This window comes from Pelodiscus sinensis, chromosome 5, assembly GCF_052426305.1.
Source record: "Pelodiscus sinensis isolate ZL-2025 chromosome 5, ASM5242630v1, whole genome shotgun sequence".
In the NCBI taxonomy this organism is placed as follows: Eukaryota; Metazoa; Chordata; order Testudines; family Trionychidae; genus Pelodiscus; species Pelodiscus sinensis.
The window spans coordinates 61,243,544-61,262,961 of record NC_143056.1 but is presented as its reverse complement, the minus strand read 5'-3'; the positions used below and the strand labels follow the sequence as shown (position 1 = coordinate 61,262,961).

General features: G+C 43.0%; 1 protein-coding gene across 1 annotated transcript in view; it reads left to right on the top strand.

The window, feature by feature from the left end:
* Positions 1 to 424: 424 nt before the first annotated feature.
* GPR176 (G protein-coupled receptor 176) overlaps positions 425 to 19,418 on the top strand; it is a 59,943-nt gene continuing 40,949 nt past the window's right edge. The window contains exon 1 of the mRNA XM_075927076.2: positions 425 to 1,719. Coding sequence (XP_075783191.1) covers positions 1,491 to 1,719 — 229 coding nt within the window. The 5' untranslated portion in view covers positions 425 to 1,490. The remainder of the gene's footprint in view (positions 1,720 to 19,418) is intronic.

Sequence of the window (19,418 nt, the reverse complement as noted above, 5' to 3'; positions counted from 1 at the left end):
CTTTAAAGCACATATTTTCAAAAACATATTACTCAGATTTATTTTAATGAGCTATGAAGCCAAAATTTCACCTAGTCTAAGAGCCAGTCTGCAAAATTACTTTCACCAACTGCCTAGAATTTACATGTGCTCTCATTTGTGCAATAGACACTAAGGAATTTACATGTGTAAACAGTTGAGGTGTTCATGCAAATTTAGAGATTTTTTGGAAATTTGATCCTAGATATTGCAGGAGTGGTTTGCACAAAAATATATTCAGAAACTCCTAATTCTGAACAAAATAAAAATTTCCAGCAGATGGTGGCAATAAAATACATTCCTCCACCATCATAATATTTTAAATTAAGGTAGGTTTTGGGAGAAAGTTTCCCCCTCCAGAAAATAAACTTCTGCTTTTCCTGTGTCTTTTTCAGGCTCGTTGAGCTGACAGCTCCACAAGCAAGATGGCTGCCATCAAAAATTAGAGCCTTCAGCTGAGGGTCATGTGATCTAGTCTCTTTAGGATCTGTATGAGCACAGCAGTAAGCTATCCAGTAGTCAGTGCTGCGAGCAGACTTGCTGAAAGCTCTGAAGACTTGAAGATTTTCTGCAATCTGTGAAGCGTCAAGACGGCAGATAGATGAAATGCATGCTGATTCTATTACATGGATGCTCCGTCATGTATTACAATTTTTAGAGAGATTTGTTCTTGTTCTGGGGATACACTCACAGAAGGTCACATAGGATTATTTGGTTTTGTTTGGTTCGGTTCATTGAAGACTGGAGTATTATCTGTTTTGGGATTTAATATATCTATTTATATATATTTCATGGGAAAAGCCAGAGCTCTGTGGAAGCCATTGAACATTTACTTTCCTCTGGAATTTAAGTGTCTTCTTACTATCAAGTAAGCAAGAATGTGTATGCAAAACATTCATTTTTCACAGTAAGAAAAATGGAAATAGTGTGCTAAGACAATTGTAAGAGGTTGGCACTGAAAAAGATATGCTTTTCCTCTCGCTCTTATTTTTTTTAAGATAAGCAAAAACTGAGAATTGGGATGGGGGGGAAACAGTCGATTGTTCTGTAAATTTTCCAGACCTGTTCTAATATACAATAAATTATTTTATTGTGATGTGCTGGGAGGGTGACGTGGTGTGAACTGTATTTTTTCTCATTCATGTTTGTTGCAGTAAAACATGCTGAGGAAACACTATGTATGGTATGGAGAAACAAAACATAGGGGAAAAGTAATAGCAAGGCAGAGTCCGTTCTCCACCCCCTACTGTCAGCCTTTCCTGAATATAATGATTCACAAGGTAGAGAGATGACAAGTCAAACCTGCTTTCTAGGACACAAATTCAGTGAAAATATTGCTAGGTACAATGAACTTGACTTCATTCACAAAAGCAGGGTTTTGTTTTGGTTGTCAGTAAACTTTGTTCAGTGAAAAGCACTAGTTCAATGATGTGTGATTATTAGGTAGGGAAAAGGAAGAAAGAACACTCATCATGGGATACAATAGAAGCTGGATTTCAAGGAATGAAAGTGACCATGCCCTCTATCAGGATGTCACCAGAACTTTAGAAATTAGGAATGCATCTAATACACAAATTGTGTGGAACAACAAAAGCTACAGTGGGATTGGACCTTTGGAAAATGGGGAATACAGTGAGGCGCAAACCTACAGATACTTCACTACCACTGTGCAAATTGTCATCTTTATAGGCTCTCTGCTGGGTAAGTAAGCACTGTTGCAGTTTTTTCTGTAATGTTGGTTTACTGGTGGTTGCAGTCAGTGACCCACACATCCAAACAGTAATTATTGTGGTCACAAATTACTATCACAAGGGTATCCCTTGATTGTCATTTCAGGTTTTTGCTGTCTCCTCCAGTGAAATTAATAAGTGTGGCTGAGCATATTCTGTAGGTTTCTGATACTTTGTGCAGTATCAATTATTGCTATAAAAATTAAGCAGTTGAAATTGCCACAAAATGCATATGTATTATTTAGTAAACTTTCCTTTGGGCACTCAAATAGATGAAAGAATGATGCATTGATTTTGCACTTATTTTCAAAGGTAACGAACTAACCAATAATTACAATAGAAATTAATTTAAATTGTTTTGAATAAACAATTCTGGATATTTATACTCAAGACAATCCATTTTACATTGGTCTCCTGCAGATTTCAGTGTCGTTTATAAATGTTCTTTGTGCTGTCCATTGTTAGCCATGTGATAGTGTATTTGCCATCTAATAGCTAACAAACTTAATTAAGATCATGTACAGCTTAGATACATGGTAGTAACTGAGAATATATTATTACAAAACATTGCACATCTATGTATATTTGCTTTGTAAGAGTTTACAGTGTGGCATTTTGTTGTCAATTGCATTCTCTCTTTCCCTTTTCCTTTCCCCCTCCTCCTCTGCCCAAGAGACAAGCCAAGATAGGCATTAGAAACAGTTTTATCTGTCATTCTTGTAGGTGATCTTGATTTATACTGTTTGGGAGCTCAATACATTATATTTTAATATACTACCACTAGTAGGCAAGTCATGCAAAGCCAGTTATTTTAATAAGAAGATACTTTTTTCACACAAGAGCCAATCCTGGGAGTTTCTGAGCTCTGGGGAACTTACAGAGTTCTAGGGAACTTACAGATGGTCCCCCACTTCCTAGGTTGAGGCTATAGACTTTTGGACACAACTGACTGAACATTTTCAGTGATGCTAGGAGAGATTTTGATGATGGTGATCATTTTTAAAATTAACTTATCCCTGGTAACAATTTAGATTTCTTTAGTCTAGCTCCAATGGTTATCCTGAATAGTTTCCTTTCTGAATACAGAATAAGGATTGTCTTGTGGTAAAGATATTGGACTGGGATTCTTATTCAAGTTCAATTTCTAGGTCTGCCGCTGGCTTGTAGAGTAACATGGAGTAAATCACTTGTTGTCTGTGCAGGTCTTTCACACAACAAAAAGGGAGGGAATTTTTTTTAAGTAGGAAAATGTATTGTAAGTCAACGAAAAGGGGCAGGTAGCTTGGAGGAGGTGTAGTACCTTAGAAGTAGTTTAACTCATTATTTTTGAAATTCCCATCTCCCAATATATGTCTGTTCTGCACCGAATCATTACTTTAAGTACTGGTGGCTTCCTATTATGGTAATATCAGAGTCCTTCCCACCTCCTGTGTGGTACGGAAGTTTGACTATCTCCATTTTATATAAAGGAGACTGAGTCACAAAGAACTGAAAAACAAAAGGGCTAGCCCAAGGTCACATAGGTTCTTTAAACACAGATGAGGGAATTGAACCCCACTCCTCTGAGTTCCAGGCTAGTACTGTAATCACTGAACTAACTATCCTTCCTGTGTGACAAAAGAGCTTTGTACAGATTTTGAAAGTAACACCATGTTGAATGATATTTCAAGGTTCAGCTTCTGATAGCTTATCATTTGTCTCAGGTCACTTGAAAGGAACCTGCTCCTATAAACATACATTCCTAACTTCCTATGCTAAAGTTATGCAAATGCTTGAATATTTGCAGGATCAGGTGTCTAGGATGTGGAATTTACTTTGTAATCTTAAAGATTATGCCCTGTGAAACTGTAGCTTGATATAAATCCAGGGACCAAACTAATGTTCCCTCTAATCTTTTAAATCTTTAATGTGCATGGTGGCATGTGTGAACGTGCACCTTCAGTAAGCAGAAACAAAAAACTTAGCTGTGGGCACTCTACTAATCAGTTGGGTTGTATTTGAATGTCTCCTGGGTGACTGCACAAGCACATAGCTTACAGGGAACACTGGACAAGACCCACAAATCAATACTCATGTGAGCAGCCTGTACCCTAAATATTCTTATGTAGCTAGAGCCCTGCAAGAAAACTTAACCATAACAAGTCTTTTTAATGAGATGTTCAATATGTGGTGATTTTTTTTCTTTCATAGCTGTGACTTATGGGAAGACTTGTAACAGTAGGTGGTGCATTTGTGTTAGTTTTTCCTTTAGTTTGTGACAAGATTGTTAATGTGAGTGGTTTGGGTATTTGTGTAGAAGAATAAAGTAAAAGTAAACAGACAGCTCTAGTAATGTTTTTCTTCGTTTACAGCTGCCAATATTAAAAACACATTAACAGTTCATTATCAGATTTTATAATTTAATTGACAATATTTGATTCTAGTTTTTTGTTAGTTTGCTTTAAAGGGGATTGGATCCCAGTTGTCACTAGCTTGACAAGGCCTAAATATGGACAGTGACTTCCAAAGATGTGTCTACTAATTGAACCCTGTGTCTCAAGCCAAAAACATCAGAAGGGTACAGAATGATGTGGGACTTTAAAACAACAAAACAAAAGCAAAAACATGTAAACATTTTGAATAACTTTTGTTTTATATTTTAGCATTTCTGACATCAGTAATAAAAATTCAAAGAATGCTATGGTTGCATTGGATCTTTGGTCTGAAAATCCTTTTTTAATCTAGTGCAGTTAGAGGTAAGAATTGCTGCTATAAAAGATAGTAATTATGTTAATGAAGCAGCCAAATTTGTGCTACAGTTTTACAACACATTTGTTGAGAATTGGGTCTCATTCAGTGGGCCTGTTTCTGGGACAAATCTACCATTCTTTCTCCTCCACTGCCAGTGTGGAAGGCCCCACATTAAGTGCAACAGGTTCATGGATCACTGTGGCCTTATTGTTGACTGGAAGAAATCGGTGACGTTTTTAAGCAAGCTGGATGTGAAAGGAGGCATTTATAGATACTTGTTACTCAGTAACCCAGATATAAAGCTGTAATGGTAGAATTAACTGCCTCCATTAGCAATGGACATATTTGTTCTTAGCTGACTTTCCCAGCTTATGAATGGAATGGATCCATTTTACAGGTTGTAGCTCACTTTTTTTTTTCAGGACTTCTTGAATTTTAGCATGTGTAATGAGGTCATACTCTCTCAGGGGTTTTATGTTGGGTAATGTGATCTAGTAATTTTTTTCCAGTTATTTCCATACCTATTTCAATTTGGTCCTTATCACTGAAGCATGCTGACATTTGTCAGTCTTAATTCTGATGTCTTGCATCTGAGTTGATAAGCCAGTTTATTAGGTGCTATACCCCTGTTGACCATGATTCTGCTGCATTGATTGTGGTGAAGGCGGCATGTTGAACTGTAGTGGTGTAGTCATGTAAGGTTTGTGCTACTGACAGATGAATTCAGATTCTTTTTACCACTGCTTTAGCAAACTACAGCAGATGAAATGCACAGGTATATCTGTAAACCTTGGTGATGTTCTGTGTCACTATGTCATGAGTGGGCAGTTTGGGGCCAAGGTTGCACTGACAGGAGATATCAGGTGATTGTACTGTGGTACTAAGCCTTTTGTTTTTGTGGCTTATGCTTATAGGGTGAGTTTAAAACCCAATGAATTCTGGAGCTTTCAAGGGTTTGCAAACTCTTAGAAGATAAGGTGATACATAACAATTGATTTGTCAAGATCAAATCAAACCAACCTAATGGCATTCTTTGACTCTAACAAGCTTGGGGATAGGAGGGAATGGTAGATGTGGTGTATCTTGATTTTGGTCAAGCTTTTGATATTGTCTTACAAGACCTCATAAACTAACTAGGGAAATACAATCTAGATGGAGTTGCAATAAAGTGAATGCACAACTAGCTGGAAAACCATTCCCAGTCAAAGTGGTTCACAGTCATGCTGGAAGGGCATAATGAATGGGGTTCTGCAGTGATCAGTTCTGTGTACAGTTCTATTCAATATCTTTCTTAATGATTTTCTATATTTATTCTGTATATCTTCCTTAAAATCCTTAGTTTTGCACACAGAATCCAAGAACCTGAGAACTGCTGTACTGGGTCAGACCAATGGTTATCTAGCCCAGTTTCTTGTCCTCTGGTACTGGCAGTGCCTGATCATGTTGACTAATAGCCATGGATGGATCAAGCTTCAGCAAATGTATCTAATTCTTCTTTTAATTCAGTTATACTTCTGGTCTTCACAACATTCCCTGGTAACAAGTTTCACCGGTTGACTCTGCAGCATGTGAAGAAACATGTTTGTTTTGTTTTAAATCTGTTCCCTATTTACTTTTGCCACACCAGTCATGATTTCCTAGACCTCTATCCTATCCCACTTTTACCCTCTTCTTTTTTTTTTTTAAGATGAACAGTCCCAGTCTTTTTTAATCTCTCCTACTATGGAAACTGTTTCATACCGTTAATCGCTTTTCTTGGCCTTTTCTGTATCTTTTCCAGTTTTAATATACTTTCTGAGATGGGTTGACTAGAACTGCATGCAGTACTCAAAGTGTGGGTATACTATGGATTGATACAGTGGCATAATGGTATTTTGTCATTACCTATCCCTTTTCTAAAGGCTCCTAACACAACATATTATTAAACAATGGAGGGAAATTATCTATATCAACACTTTTTTTATGGCACCAATCTCTGTGATATATTCATGCCTTCCATATAAAATCAATAGCATAAAATCAATAGCAAAGTTGGAAGTGGACTTCCTGGAATCTGTCTTCTCATTTTGCAGTAAAACGGTCTTTCTTTTGGTTTGGTTGATTTGTTTGCCCCAGGTTTTTGTTTCATTTTTTGTTTAGGGTTGGGAGTTAGCTGATGTCACTATTGTGAGTGTCATTCTTTCTGTGATGGAAAGGCATTCACAAAGGGGAAGACCGGCAGACTGGATTTCCCTTACTTCAGGAGGCAGCCAAGTTAGTCTGTACAGAAAAAAACAACAAATGGTCTGGTAGCACTTGATAGACTAACAAAACATGTAGATGTTTATTTCCCTTGTAAGTTTGGTCCATAGTTAGATCTCCTTCTCTGTTTTCTCTTCAGCACTCATGCGCTTCATCCTGGGCTTTGTGAGCTGCATGGTCCAAGAGAATAATATCAGTCTGAGGTCAGCCTTCAATGTAGCTTGAGTTTGACCTAGTAATTGCTTTGAAGATTAGGACAAATTCATTAAACTAGTACCTGAAAATAAGCGGGAGCTTGTGGAGGGAGCTGAGCAAGAGTTAAGAAACAAACTTGATATTTTCATATGTATCTATCAAAGTAATAGACATTTTAGAAACTAAAATCTTTTCTGCCCTACAGCCTGTGCAGCTAATCTGAGAGGGGGGGGGAAAGAATCCTGTCCCTGGGAAGAGCAACAATAGCTCTCATTAATTCCTATTGCTCTGAATGGGACAGGAGAGGCCCAGAGGCTCCATGTAATAGCAGAACATGAGACATTTGTTACTATGTATCTGTTATTTATTTTTAAGTCCGCAAAAAATAAGAAAGTAAATTTAAAAAAAAGAACAATTACTACTACTATCCACTGATACTGGGATGAGTTAGTAGATCGTAACTACAGACAAATATAAATTATAGTTTTTGTGGTTTACATTCTGTTAAATAATTATTTCTCTTTAATTTGTTCGTATCCCGTTCTCATTAGGTTCATGTCTTTTACATAAATATCAAATGCTTAAAATATGTAAGTTTTATAAAACACGAGAAATAAATGTTATAAAACCTAAATATTAATATCATCACTATATTTCAATCCAAGCATTTAAAACCACTGTTATAGCAAACAGGTAACTTGTTGCTTTAATGAATAAAAGCTAAAACGATTTTGAGTATATCAAATTTATTGTAAGCAATCTGTAATGCTTCCTAACTGCCTAGTTACTCACCTAGTTGTTTTTTATACTATTGCACAGCGCTAAACTACATCATAGTTTTGAGTGTAAGAGATTAACTTACCTGTTAAAATAACACTCAGAAAAACTTTTAAATAAAGCTAACATACAATACGAGAATTGCGCTTACTTTCTTGAAGGCACTTGAAACAATAAATAGCTTAAGGCTGACGTTACACTGTAAGTGTGACTTTCTGTCTGCCACAAGGACTTTTTCCTTAAGACTGCCATGAGATTTTATCCTTAAATAAAGAAGAGGAGGTCTCTCTGAGCTGCTCTTCCAAATTTCACACAAGCCATTCAACTGAAGCCGTAGGTGTCAAGATTCAAGGCCAGCCTTGCCTTTAGCAGGCTGCCTCATCAGGTGCTCGCAATCACACCATCAGAACACACACAAGTCTTTTAGTTGTGAAAGCTATGTTAATCCCAAGTCTCTGCTATGACTGGGAGATGTGGGTGACCTATAGAAAACACCAGCATTTTCTTTGGAAAATCTGCAACAAAATATGGGGGGTTTGTTCACCTGAGTAATGCCAACTCCTTTAGAATTGAGACCCTAATTATCCAGCACCAGCTGAGATAGAGCGGGCACTGTGTGCAAATGTCTGATATATTTTTACCAAAACTACTGCCTGCCCAACTCACCAAAGGAGAAAGGAAACAGGGAGGGCAAAAGGATTGGTTTAGAGAAGTGTTTCCTCAACCTTTTTTTTAAGTACCCCTTTAAAAAAAAAAAAAAAAAGTACCCTCAATGCACCCACCCCTCCCCCAGAGCCAAGCATTGGACATATGGTAACCCTACCTTTGAAGTGCCCGCTCCCACCACCCAGCCTTGCCTCAGCAATTTGACTGCAAGGAGCACGTGGTCCGCCAGTGCTAGACTCACTGCGACGTGTGGGGTTATGTGCTCCCACCCCAGCCCGGTGCCCCCCTAGTACGGCACCTGGGGGCAAGTGCCCCCCATCTCCCCTCGCTATGTCTTTGCTGTATCATAGATATGAAGGATAGTAGACAAGACTGTAAAACTTAAAATATGGTGCAACCTATTGCATCTGTATTAACCCTTGGTTTATAGGTTCTAGATGCTATTTGAATATCTTGTGACTCTTTCTCTGTGGGTATGTCTACACAGCAAAGTTAATCTGAAATAACAGCCATTATTTTGAATTAACTTTTAATAGGGTCTATACATGCAAACTGCTATTTCGAAATTAATTCAGAATAGCAGAATGCTTAATTCAAATTTGGTAAACCTCATTCTTTGAGGAGTAATGCCAAATTTGAAATAACTATTTCAAATTAAGTGCTGTGTAGACACAATTTGAAATAGGGGGCCTCCAGCCCTTCCCAGGGAGCCCTGATGGCCACTCTGGGCACAACCAGGAAAACTTACTCTCCTCTTCCCCCAGCCCCGGAGCCATTACAGGGGTAGACTCTGGCCATAGTGCCTGTGCCAGCTCCAACCCTGCCAGCCCAGAGCCAGTAGTGGCCACCGGGGCCCCTGATCCAGTGGCTCCAAAACATGAGCCAGCAAGCCACTGGCAGCCAGCCCTCCACCGCTCCCCAGGAGCAGTCTGCCAGTTCCCAGGAGCCTGAAAGGGGCTGGAGAAGGCGGGCGCCTTCCTGGTTCAGGGTGGAGATCATGGACCTTATTCAGGTTTGGGGGGCAATGCCCCCAACATCCATGATCTCCTCACTAGACAGAGGAATGTGGCCATCTATGGCAGGATAGCTGCCAGCCTGGCCACCAAAGGCTACATGCGAACCCAGGAGCAGGTTTTCATGAAAATCAAGTTGGTCCGACGAGATCCCCAACCCTGGGCCCTGAGCTTCCCCTCCCCCTTCTTCCCCTTGCTTCCCCATTACAGCTCCCTCCTCCCAGGTTTCCCCCTCCCCTCTCCCACCTCCTTTTCCCAGTCTCCCCAGAGGTTCATCCCCACCCCCCAGTTTTGTTCAATAAACCCAGTTTCTATTTTTGAACACACGTGTTTTTTATTTGACATCAGGAAGGGGGGCTAGGGAGGGGTAAGTGGAAGGACATGAGGGAGGACTGGGGCATGACCCCCCCGGTGAGGACTGGGGTGGCTCTGACGGCTCCTTGGGGTGGATGCTCTCCTACAGGGCCTCCTGGATCCTTCCAGCCCCCTGATGGATCCCCCAGATGGCAGCCTGCAGCAAGTGCAGCTGGGCTGATGACAACGACCCCACGAGACGCACCGGCGTGCCCAGGGGCAGCTCTGGCTCCATGTGGCCAAGTGCTGTGATGTACTGAGTGCCTGCACTCAGGGCACTCCAAAACAGGAGTGCTTTGCTGTCCCTCATCGAGGCAGACAAGCTAGTTGGGAACCCTGAGAACTGTCTGTCTGGGGTGGGGGTAGGGTCCCTTTAAGCAGAGAGCTCAGTTAGCCTCAGGCAGCAGCCCCACACTCTAAGTCCTAACCTGATGCTCTCCTGGCACTGGTTCCGGCCGGCCTTAATTTCGGTTCAGGGTCCACTCAGTGTGGTCACGCTATTATGAAATAGCAAAAGGCTATTTCAAAACAGTTTTGTGTGTAGATGCGTTAATTCAAATTAGCTTAATTCGAATTAACTATTTCGAATTAAGTTAATTCGAAATAGTGCTGTAGTGTAGACACACCCTATGTGGGAAGCATTGTTTATATTCCAGTCCTCCAGAATTCAGGATAATTCATTGCGTATTCTTTGCCTCAACAATCCAGCTATTGGTTAAATGGCCTCTAATTTGTCTTACAGTTTTTATAGCTTTATCTTGACCTGATTTACTTGGTTTTTTTTGCTGATTTATATTTGTTTATTTTAAAACCACAGATGGGCTAGAGCTGCAGGATTTGTATTTAGCTTAGGAAGTGAACTGTCCTGAGTTTTTTGCGTGAGGTTCATCTACTTTTAAAATCACTTTTGAAGTAAATACAGGCAGTCCCCGGGTTACGTACAAGATAGGGACTGTAGGTTTGTTCTTAAGTTGAATCTGTATGTAAGTCGGAACTGGCGTCAGCCGCTGCTGAAACTGATCAGTTTAAACCGCGGCTGAATCTGGACGCCAGTTCTGACTTACATACGGATTCAGCTTAAGAAACCCAGGCGTCCCCAAGTCAGCTGCTGCTGAAACTGATCAGCGGCTGATTCCAGGAAGCCTGGGGCAGAGCAGCTGGGGTGCTGCCGGGTTGGTCCGGAGCGGTGCTGCGGGAACAACCCGGCAGCCCCCAGCTGCTCTACCCCAGGGGTAGGCAAGAAAAGCCTGCTCTGCTGGAGGGGGCACTAGCTGCACCCCCCCCTCAGCAGACCAGGGAGATGGGGGTGGCGGGACCGCCCAAGTCCTCCACGGCTTTGCTCCGTCTCCCTGGTCTGCTGACCTGGGAGACGCGGAGCAAAGTCGCAGAGCACGTGGGCAGCGGGACAGTCCAGGCGCGCCGCGGCTGTCCCACTGCTGGCATGCTCCGAGGCTTTGCTCCCCATCTCCCTGGTCTGCTGGTCAGACCAGGGAGACGGGGAGCAAAGCCTCGGAGCATGCCCGCAGTGGGACAGCCCAAGCGCGCCTGGGCTGTCCCGCTGCGGGAGTGCTCCAAGGCTTTGCTCGCCGTCTCCCTGCAGCCCAGGGAGACGGAGAGCAAAGCCTTGGAGCACGCCTGCAGCGGGACAGCCCAGGCGCGCCGCGGCTGTCCCACTGTGGGCGTGCTCTGAGGCTTTGCTCCCCATCTCCCTGGTCTGCTGGTTGGGAGACGGGGAGCAAAGCTGCAGAGCATGCCCACAGGGGGACAGCTCAAGCGCGCCTGGGCTGTCCCGCTGCGGACGTGCTCCAAGGCTTTGCTCCCCCGTCTCCCTGCAGACCAGGGAGACGGGGAGCAGCTTTTCTCGCCCCGGAGGACGGGGGCGGCGGACTGCGGCACATCTGGGCGTCCCGCTGCTCCTGTTCTCCGGGGCGAGAAAAGCCCCGTTCGTAACTACAGATCTGACGTAAGTCGGATCCGCGTAACTCGGGGACTGCCTGTAGTTCTTGCCTGAAGTTTTTGAACACTTTATAAACTAGATCAAAACATCCACTGAGCAGGGTAGGTTGTAGAGGCAGCTGGAGTGGATGAAGGTGTCTTTGGTGCGTAACTCACGCTTGTCATGCAATGAACTCAAGACCTTGACCGCTGTGTGTATCTTTTACAGATCATGAAATCGAAGCACAAAGAGGTGAGGGAACGCCCTTTCAAAAGTGGTTTGTAACAGTGGATGCCTCCATTTTCTGGTTGTCCACCTTTGACATTTATGGCACGTCTTCAAACTGAGATGCTTGAAGTCAATACCAGTGAAGAGTGGTGGGTTCTCAGGTGAGGCTAACACTGACATTTTCAAAAGTAGCCAGTGACATTGGGTGCTCAAATGGGACACCTACAGCATGCTTGTAAGAAGTGCTGAACATCCACAACTCTGATAGGTGCCCTGAAACTGAGGCATTGGAATTGTTGGCCACTTCTAGAAAGTTTGGCCCTAAGTAAGTTAGCTAAAGTTGCACAGCTAGTCACAAGAGAACAGGCTTTCTTATTTCTCATCCCTTCTCCTAACCATGTTGACTCCCTGGCAGTTCAACCATAGTGATTAAGTTTTGAGCTAACTGTTATTAAAAATTAACTTTTGATTTTAATCTCCCAGCCCAAGCTAATCTTGACATTTATTTTGGTGTTAAACTTAGAGTCTCAATTAAACTCCCTATCGGCAATTAAATCTTGCCTCTAATCCATTATTCTGATTGTCCTGATACACCACTGAGTAGAATAATTCTACCTGTACAAGCTGGACTTCCAGAAACCAGGACTCCCTCGGACCATAGATGTTCCTGGACCCGGGAGTTCTGGCTGGGAACTCCAGTGGCAAGAGGGCTGGTGTCTTTGGTAGCACAACTGGGGCCAGGGATGTGGCAGCCACGGCAGCCCCATTAGCAGGGCCAGGGATATGGAAGTTCGGGCTGCAGCAGCCTGGCAGGGGGAGTGACTAGGGTTGGCAGCAGGGAGGGGAGGTGGGCTGGAGGGCCAGTAGCAGGGGGACCTCCCATGGCCTGGCAAATTTCCTTGTTTAGGACAAGTTAGGTGCTCAGGCTGCTAGACCAGAGAGGTCCAATCTGTACCTGGGGGAATCAGCTGAACAAACCTGAACAGCAGAAAATTGATTACGGGCTGAAGGATTGATTACAGCTTATGATTGCCTCAGGAGAGTGCAGGAAAAATCCCGCTCTCCTTTTCTGATTTATTCCACAGCAGTGACAGAGCCTGAAAAGGAGTGGGCTAAATCAAATGAGGGTTGGCTGTAGATATATGAGAAAGTAAATCTTATTGTGGGGAAAGAAGGGGACAATCTGACTGTCAAGTCTCTTATTTTTCTTGTTCCTTGAACCTCCTGGCTTATTGTTCTGTCACTCTGTCCCCTGAGTGAACTACCAGAGAATGGTCGTTTTTGAAAGCTATGACTTTGGTATAGTTGCTGCTCCTGCAACAAAGACGTACTATAGCAGCCATGAATTTTATACTTTAGTAGTCAGTAGGGAGCATTAAATTGTAATACTATACTGTAGAAATACCTATGCAAGACATGGTCTCCAGAAAGCTGCATTTCAATTTAATGGAGCTGTGGGGGTACTGATTCTGATTATAACTGGGGACTTATTCTTCACTATTTAATTTGCTTGGCTTCACAGCAACCAGCCAACCATAGAGGCAATGTGCTCAGGAATAAGGAAGAAAATAGAGTGGAAACTGCAGGATTCAAACTAAAGCAAGTGACGTTGTGTGAGGTGCCTGCAGATACCATTGATGACTTTTCTTTTTAACCTAGCTGGAGGGTTATGGGTGGTTGTATTTAACCTCTATGCTCTCTCAGTCTCCAGGGCAAACAGAGGCCAGTTTAATTTCTGGTCTAAATTAGAGCAACCTTAGGATAATGTCATTTTTGGTGGCTTGTAATGCCCATGAGGGGCCTATACATCTCAGTCTTGTGGCTCCCTCACACTGCCAGCATGACCAAAATGTGGTTAAAAATCTTTGCTGTAAAACCAGCCTTTCTATATAAACAAGGTAAGCCAGTAGAGCTTCTCCCATTCATTGTTCTGTGACCCACTGTTCTTGGGTTTGCAACAGTATGTCACGTGTCGCAGAGCTCCTACAGGTTCCTTGCTTCTTTCATTTTATAGTCTACAAAAGACAAAGGAGTGGAAATGACTTGAGTGTGTGTGAATAACTTCCCCCTTTTGCAAGGAGAGGGCCATATATATCAAGCTCAATGCACTGTCACCTATAGATGGCTTGTGGGTTATTGTTTCAAGGAAAGTGAGGTGAGGGACTATTACTATTAAAATCCTCTTACATGAAACATATGTCATCACAGTGTAAAGACTAACCAGTACTTTATCTTCCTCAAATGATTCTGGGGGCAATACATAATCCTGTGCCACATGTTGATGGCACAAGATCACCATAACCTCAAGAGCCTGGCATTCTTCTTGTGTCTGAGGGATTAGTAACACACCTCTCTTCACTGGCTTATGAACGATTCTATTTGCCAGGATCATGGGGCAGCTGCTCTTTATGGGTATTAGAGCCCAGTCTGCCCAGGTCTACCTCACAAAGACCCTGCTTGGGCATAATTGACTTCCATAGATGGGTACCCAAACCACAAGTTAGTCAAGCTCAGTCAGGGGAGAACTCCTAAGGGAGCTGGGAGGCTCCTCTGGAAGTGAGATTGCAAGAGAAGCTTGAGCTAGAGAGCTGAGCAGGGAGCCTAGAGGGCTGAATCTCTGGAGGAAGGGTTCTCAATCTCTGTCTCTCTGAAGCTGCCCCCTTTCCCACATGCTATTAAACTCCAGAGCCCAGTAGGAGAAAGGAGGACTCAGGGTTCTGGGCTGAGAAGCCAACAGGTATAGGTGTAGTTTGACTTCTATTGGGCGGGGTGAGGGAGAAGTCAGTGAGGCTTAGGGAAGGAGTGTTACTTTCACCCATTGACTCACCTCAGCAGGCCACCAACTCTGTCTGGGATGGGGGGAGAGTACAAACAAAAACTATAAATTAAAGGGGAGGGTCACACATCTCAGAAAATCTGGAGAGCTCAAGGTACTGGCAGGGGGACAGTTCAGAGTGCAGGGAGGGCAGAGGTAGGGGCTGTGTGCCCAGAGAGCATTTCTGCAGTTGCTGCTCCCTGAGGGCTCTGCCTGCCCCAGAACTAGGTCTCCTTTCCCTGAGGGCTCTTATTAGCTGCATGAGCAGTCACAGGAGGCTAGGAGCTGAGGAGCAGATGCAACCTTGAGCACCAGCAGAAGCAGGAGAGTGGGTACCCTGCAGTTGTCTACGGTGAACTGCCTGGCTCCTGTTTCATGCCTCTAACTTGGCCAGTGGACAGGGCCTCAGAAGCAGAGAGAGCAGGTAGTGAGGACGTGTGGAGATGCCCTGTGACTGCCCACTTTTGCACTTCAGTTTGAGGGGGACAATGCCCCTGTGCCACCCCAACTCTGCCAATGATCTCAAGGCTACAAGACCTTTGGAGTGCATGCTGAAGCTCAGGGCTTCAGGCCCATGGATCCTGGTTTCAGCTCTGTAGAACGCCATAGTCCCCATGAAAGGGCTCATGGAGCACAAGGAGGCCATGGAATCACACTTGGGAACTGCTGCTCTGGGGAACCCACTAGTATAAAAGAGGAACTTCTGGGGAAGATTACAACTACCTGGTAGGAGGCTGTCAGCAGGTATGCAAAAGGGTCTGATCTTAGCTAGGGGTCTCCCAAATACTGGCAAGAAGCCTTGCCTAGCAAGGATAACCTGCTAGCCTTGGGAAGGAGTTACAATGGATGGCCTTCCATTGACGCCAGAGAAGGACATTACTCTAAAAAGGCATAATCTGAGGGACACAGACTAGAAACAAGAGAACTTTTGGGCTATGTCTACACTAGGATTTTTGCACAAAAACCTGTGGAGCGTCCACACCTCAAGCACGTTTTTGCCCAAGAAAATCTGCAGTCAATCGACAGAACAGAGGGCTTTTTGCAGTGTAGGTATACCTCCTTCTACAAGGCATAACACCTTTTTGTGCAAGAGTTCTTGTGCGAAAAGGTGTGTGTGGATGCTCAACAGGGGTTTCTTGTGCAAAAAGAGCCTATAACAAAAAGCACAGGTGCTCTGATGGCCATTCTGTGAATGGCAATCAGAACTTTCTTGTACAAGAGCGTCCATACAGTGTGGACACTCTCTTATTGCAAAAGCGATGTGCTTTTGCACGTGCTTTTGAGGTGTGGATGCGCTTTTGCGCAAGAGATCTTCCACAAAAAGCTTCTTCCACAAAACCCCTGCATTGCAGACAGAGCCTTGAAGAAGAGCATCTGTGGAGATTAGCACTGGGCTCAGATAGGGACATGGTCCAAGACTGATTTAGTCACCCTGCTATGATTTGGGGTGCTCTTTAACCTTTGGTTGTTTGGACTTGTTGAAAGTGTCTTCCCATTTTATTTTTCCCTCACCCAGACCAAGGCTCTCCTGCAACACTAGGCCTCCCTGAAGGGGGTGCAATAGTTCTGACTAGAATGACAGTCGGCAACGTTTTTCATTATTTCAGACATCAATAGCATATCTGCCCAGAGACGCACTCCCTCAGTAGTGGCTTTTGTCTGGCAGTGACTAAACTCAGAACTTGACAATGTGTGTGTGTTTAAAGTGGAAGTCAAATAATAAAATAAGACCTAACCATCCAGGAGCCATTCTAGAAAAGAGTCTAGGGAAATAACAACGTGTAAGCTTCAGAGGCAGTGTGGTACAACCCTCTTTACAGCCTTGTTTCAAAAGGTTGAATGTTCATAACCATTGGAAAAAGGTAGAGCACTAACTGGTTTCCTCTGAAGATAAGCCCTGTCATTGGCCAGTATGTGTGGCTGGCTGTGAATTAGATCCTTAGGGCTCTGCTCCACATAGAATCATAAACTACTAGGACTGGAAGGGACCTCGAGAGGTCATAGAGTCCAGTTCTTTGCCCTCATGGCAGGACCAAATACTTCCACAACGTCCCTGGGCAATTCATTCCAGTGTTTGACTACCCTGACAGTTAGGAATTTTCTCCTAATAGCCAACCTAAACCTCCCTTGCTGCAGTTTAAGCCCATTGCTTCTTGTTCTATCCTCAGAAGCCAAAATGAACAAGTTTTCTCTCTCCTCATGACACCCTTTTAGATACCTGAAAACTGCTATCATGTCCCCCCTCAATCTTCTCTTTTCTAAACTAAACACACCCAATTCTTTCAGCCTTCCTTCATAGGCCATGTTCTCTAGGCTTTTAATCATTCTTGATGCTCTTCTCTGGACCCTCTCCAATTTCTTCACATCTTTCTTGAAATGTGGTGCCGAGAACAGGACACAATACGCCAACTGAGGCCTAACCATCGCAGAGTAGAGCGGAAGAATGACTTCTCTTGTCTTGCTCACAACACACCTGTTACTGCATCCCAGAATCATATTTGCTTTTTTTTGCAGCAGCATCACACTGGTGACTCATTCAGCTTGTGGTCCACTGTAACCCCTACATTCCTTTCTGCCGTACTCCTTCCTAGACTATCGCTTCCCATTCTGTATGTGTGAAACTAATTGTTCCTTCCTAAGTGGAGCACTTTGCATTTGTCTTTATTAAACTTCATCCTGTTTACCTCAGACCATGTCTCCAATTTGTCCAGATCATTTTGAATTATGACCCTATCCTCCAGAGCAGTTGCAACCCCTCCCAGCTTGGTATCATCTGCAAACTTAATAAGCGTACTTTCTATGCCAATATCTAAATCGTTGATGAACATATTGAACAGAGACGGTCCCAAAACAAACCCCTGCAGAACCCCACTTGTTATACCTTTCCAGCAGGATTGTGAACCATTAACTACCCTGAGTATGGTTATCCAGCCAGTTATGCACCCACCTTATAGTGCCCCATCTAAGTTGTATTTGCCTAGTTTATTGATAAGAATATCATGCGAGACCATATCAAACGCCTTACTAAAGTCTAGGTATACCACATCCACCGCTTCTCTTCTATCCACAAGATTCGTTATCCTATCAAAGAAAGCTATTACATTGGTTTGACATGATTTGTTCTTTACAAATCCATGCTGGCTGTTCCCGATCACCTTGCCACCTTCCAAGTGTTTACAGATGATTTCCTTAATTACTTGCTCCGTTATCTTCCCTGGCACAGAAGTTACACTAACTGGTCTGTAGTTTCCTGGGTTGTTCTTATTTCCCTTTTTATAAATGGGCATTATATTTGCCCTTTTCCAGTCTTTTGGAATCTCTCTCATCTCCTGAGATTTTCCAAAGAGGATAGCTAGAGGCTCAGATAGCTCCTCTATCAGCTCCTTGAGTATTCTAGGATGCATTTCATCAGGCCCTGATGACTTGCAGGCATCTAACTTTCCTAGGCAATTTTTAACTTGTTCTTTTTTTAAGAGGAATAAGGGATCTTTCGGAAAAGGCTTTATTTTCCAAAAGATCTGCGTCTAGATTGGCGCTTTTTCCAACAAAGCTCCGAGCCAGAAAAAAGCGGCAGCCATGTTTATGCAAATGAAGCAGGGGATTTAAATCCCCGCTTCATTTGCAATTGCGATGTATTTAATTTGCATCCCTTTTACGGAAAAAGGATGCAGTATAGACACAGCCACTATGTATTACTATAAATGCAGGGGAATACTTTCATGGCTTATCTCTGCTTAGGAAGAAACAAGTGAACATTTTGTTGTGTGAGGTAACAGAAGCAGAAAAAGTAGGGTTATAAAGACACACCCATTAATAGGACTTGGCTTACTAGAAAGTGTCTTCCCATTTCATCATATAGGAGCATGGCAAAGGCACAAAATAGTAGCACTGTGACAGGAGAGGGGGAGAATTTTACCCTTTGACTAGTTCCAAAAAAGGTTGAAATCAATCCTTGGTCACAGATAATGTTAAATAAAGTTTATACAAACAAAGGCATTAGCAGTGTCCGGCTCATTTTGTTTGATTCACATTGCAGCTTTTAGGGTTTTATGCTCATTTATTTGCTGTGACAGTTGTTGCCCCAGTTCTTTCTGCCAAGAGCTGTGATTATTTGTCATTAAAAAAGTTAGGTGTTCAAAATGGAGAGATAAAAGTGTTCAAAATGGAGAGATAAGTCAGAGGTATTGTTTATCACCACTTTTTTTTTTAAATCAGTGCAAGCCACAACAATTGTCTGTGCTCTGTGATGCCAATTCTGAATCTAAGCATTGGGAAAAATCAAAACATTCCTATGCAAACCTAACCCAACTCTCCACATTTAAAAAAAATTGTGGGAGTGTTTTGTTTTCATCCAGAATGGATGTGCAGGTGTCAGACACCTCACTATAACTTCTAGAGCAATTAGACATGCTGCAGCTAAGCTCTTGTTTTTGCCGAGTTTCTGCTCTTTCAACCCTCCCTAGCAGCCTGAGATTTCACGTTTTAGCTCTCAATATCCCCGCAGAGAAGCTTGTTCAATTGTACTTATCACTGATTGCATCCACCCACTTAATCATGTACAAGTCTAACTGTGAAGTCACAGATGATAATTTTTTGGAACTATGAAAGTTGTGATAAAATTCCTCATACTGATCATCACCTGATGGGTAAAACGTTGATTTGCAGCCATGCTGAACAAAATCTGTAAACTCTACAGTGGCAACATTTGTACCATA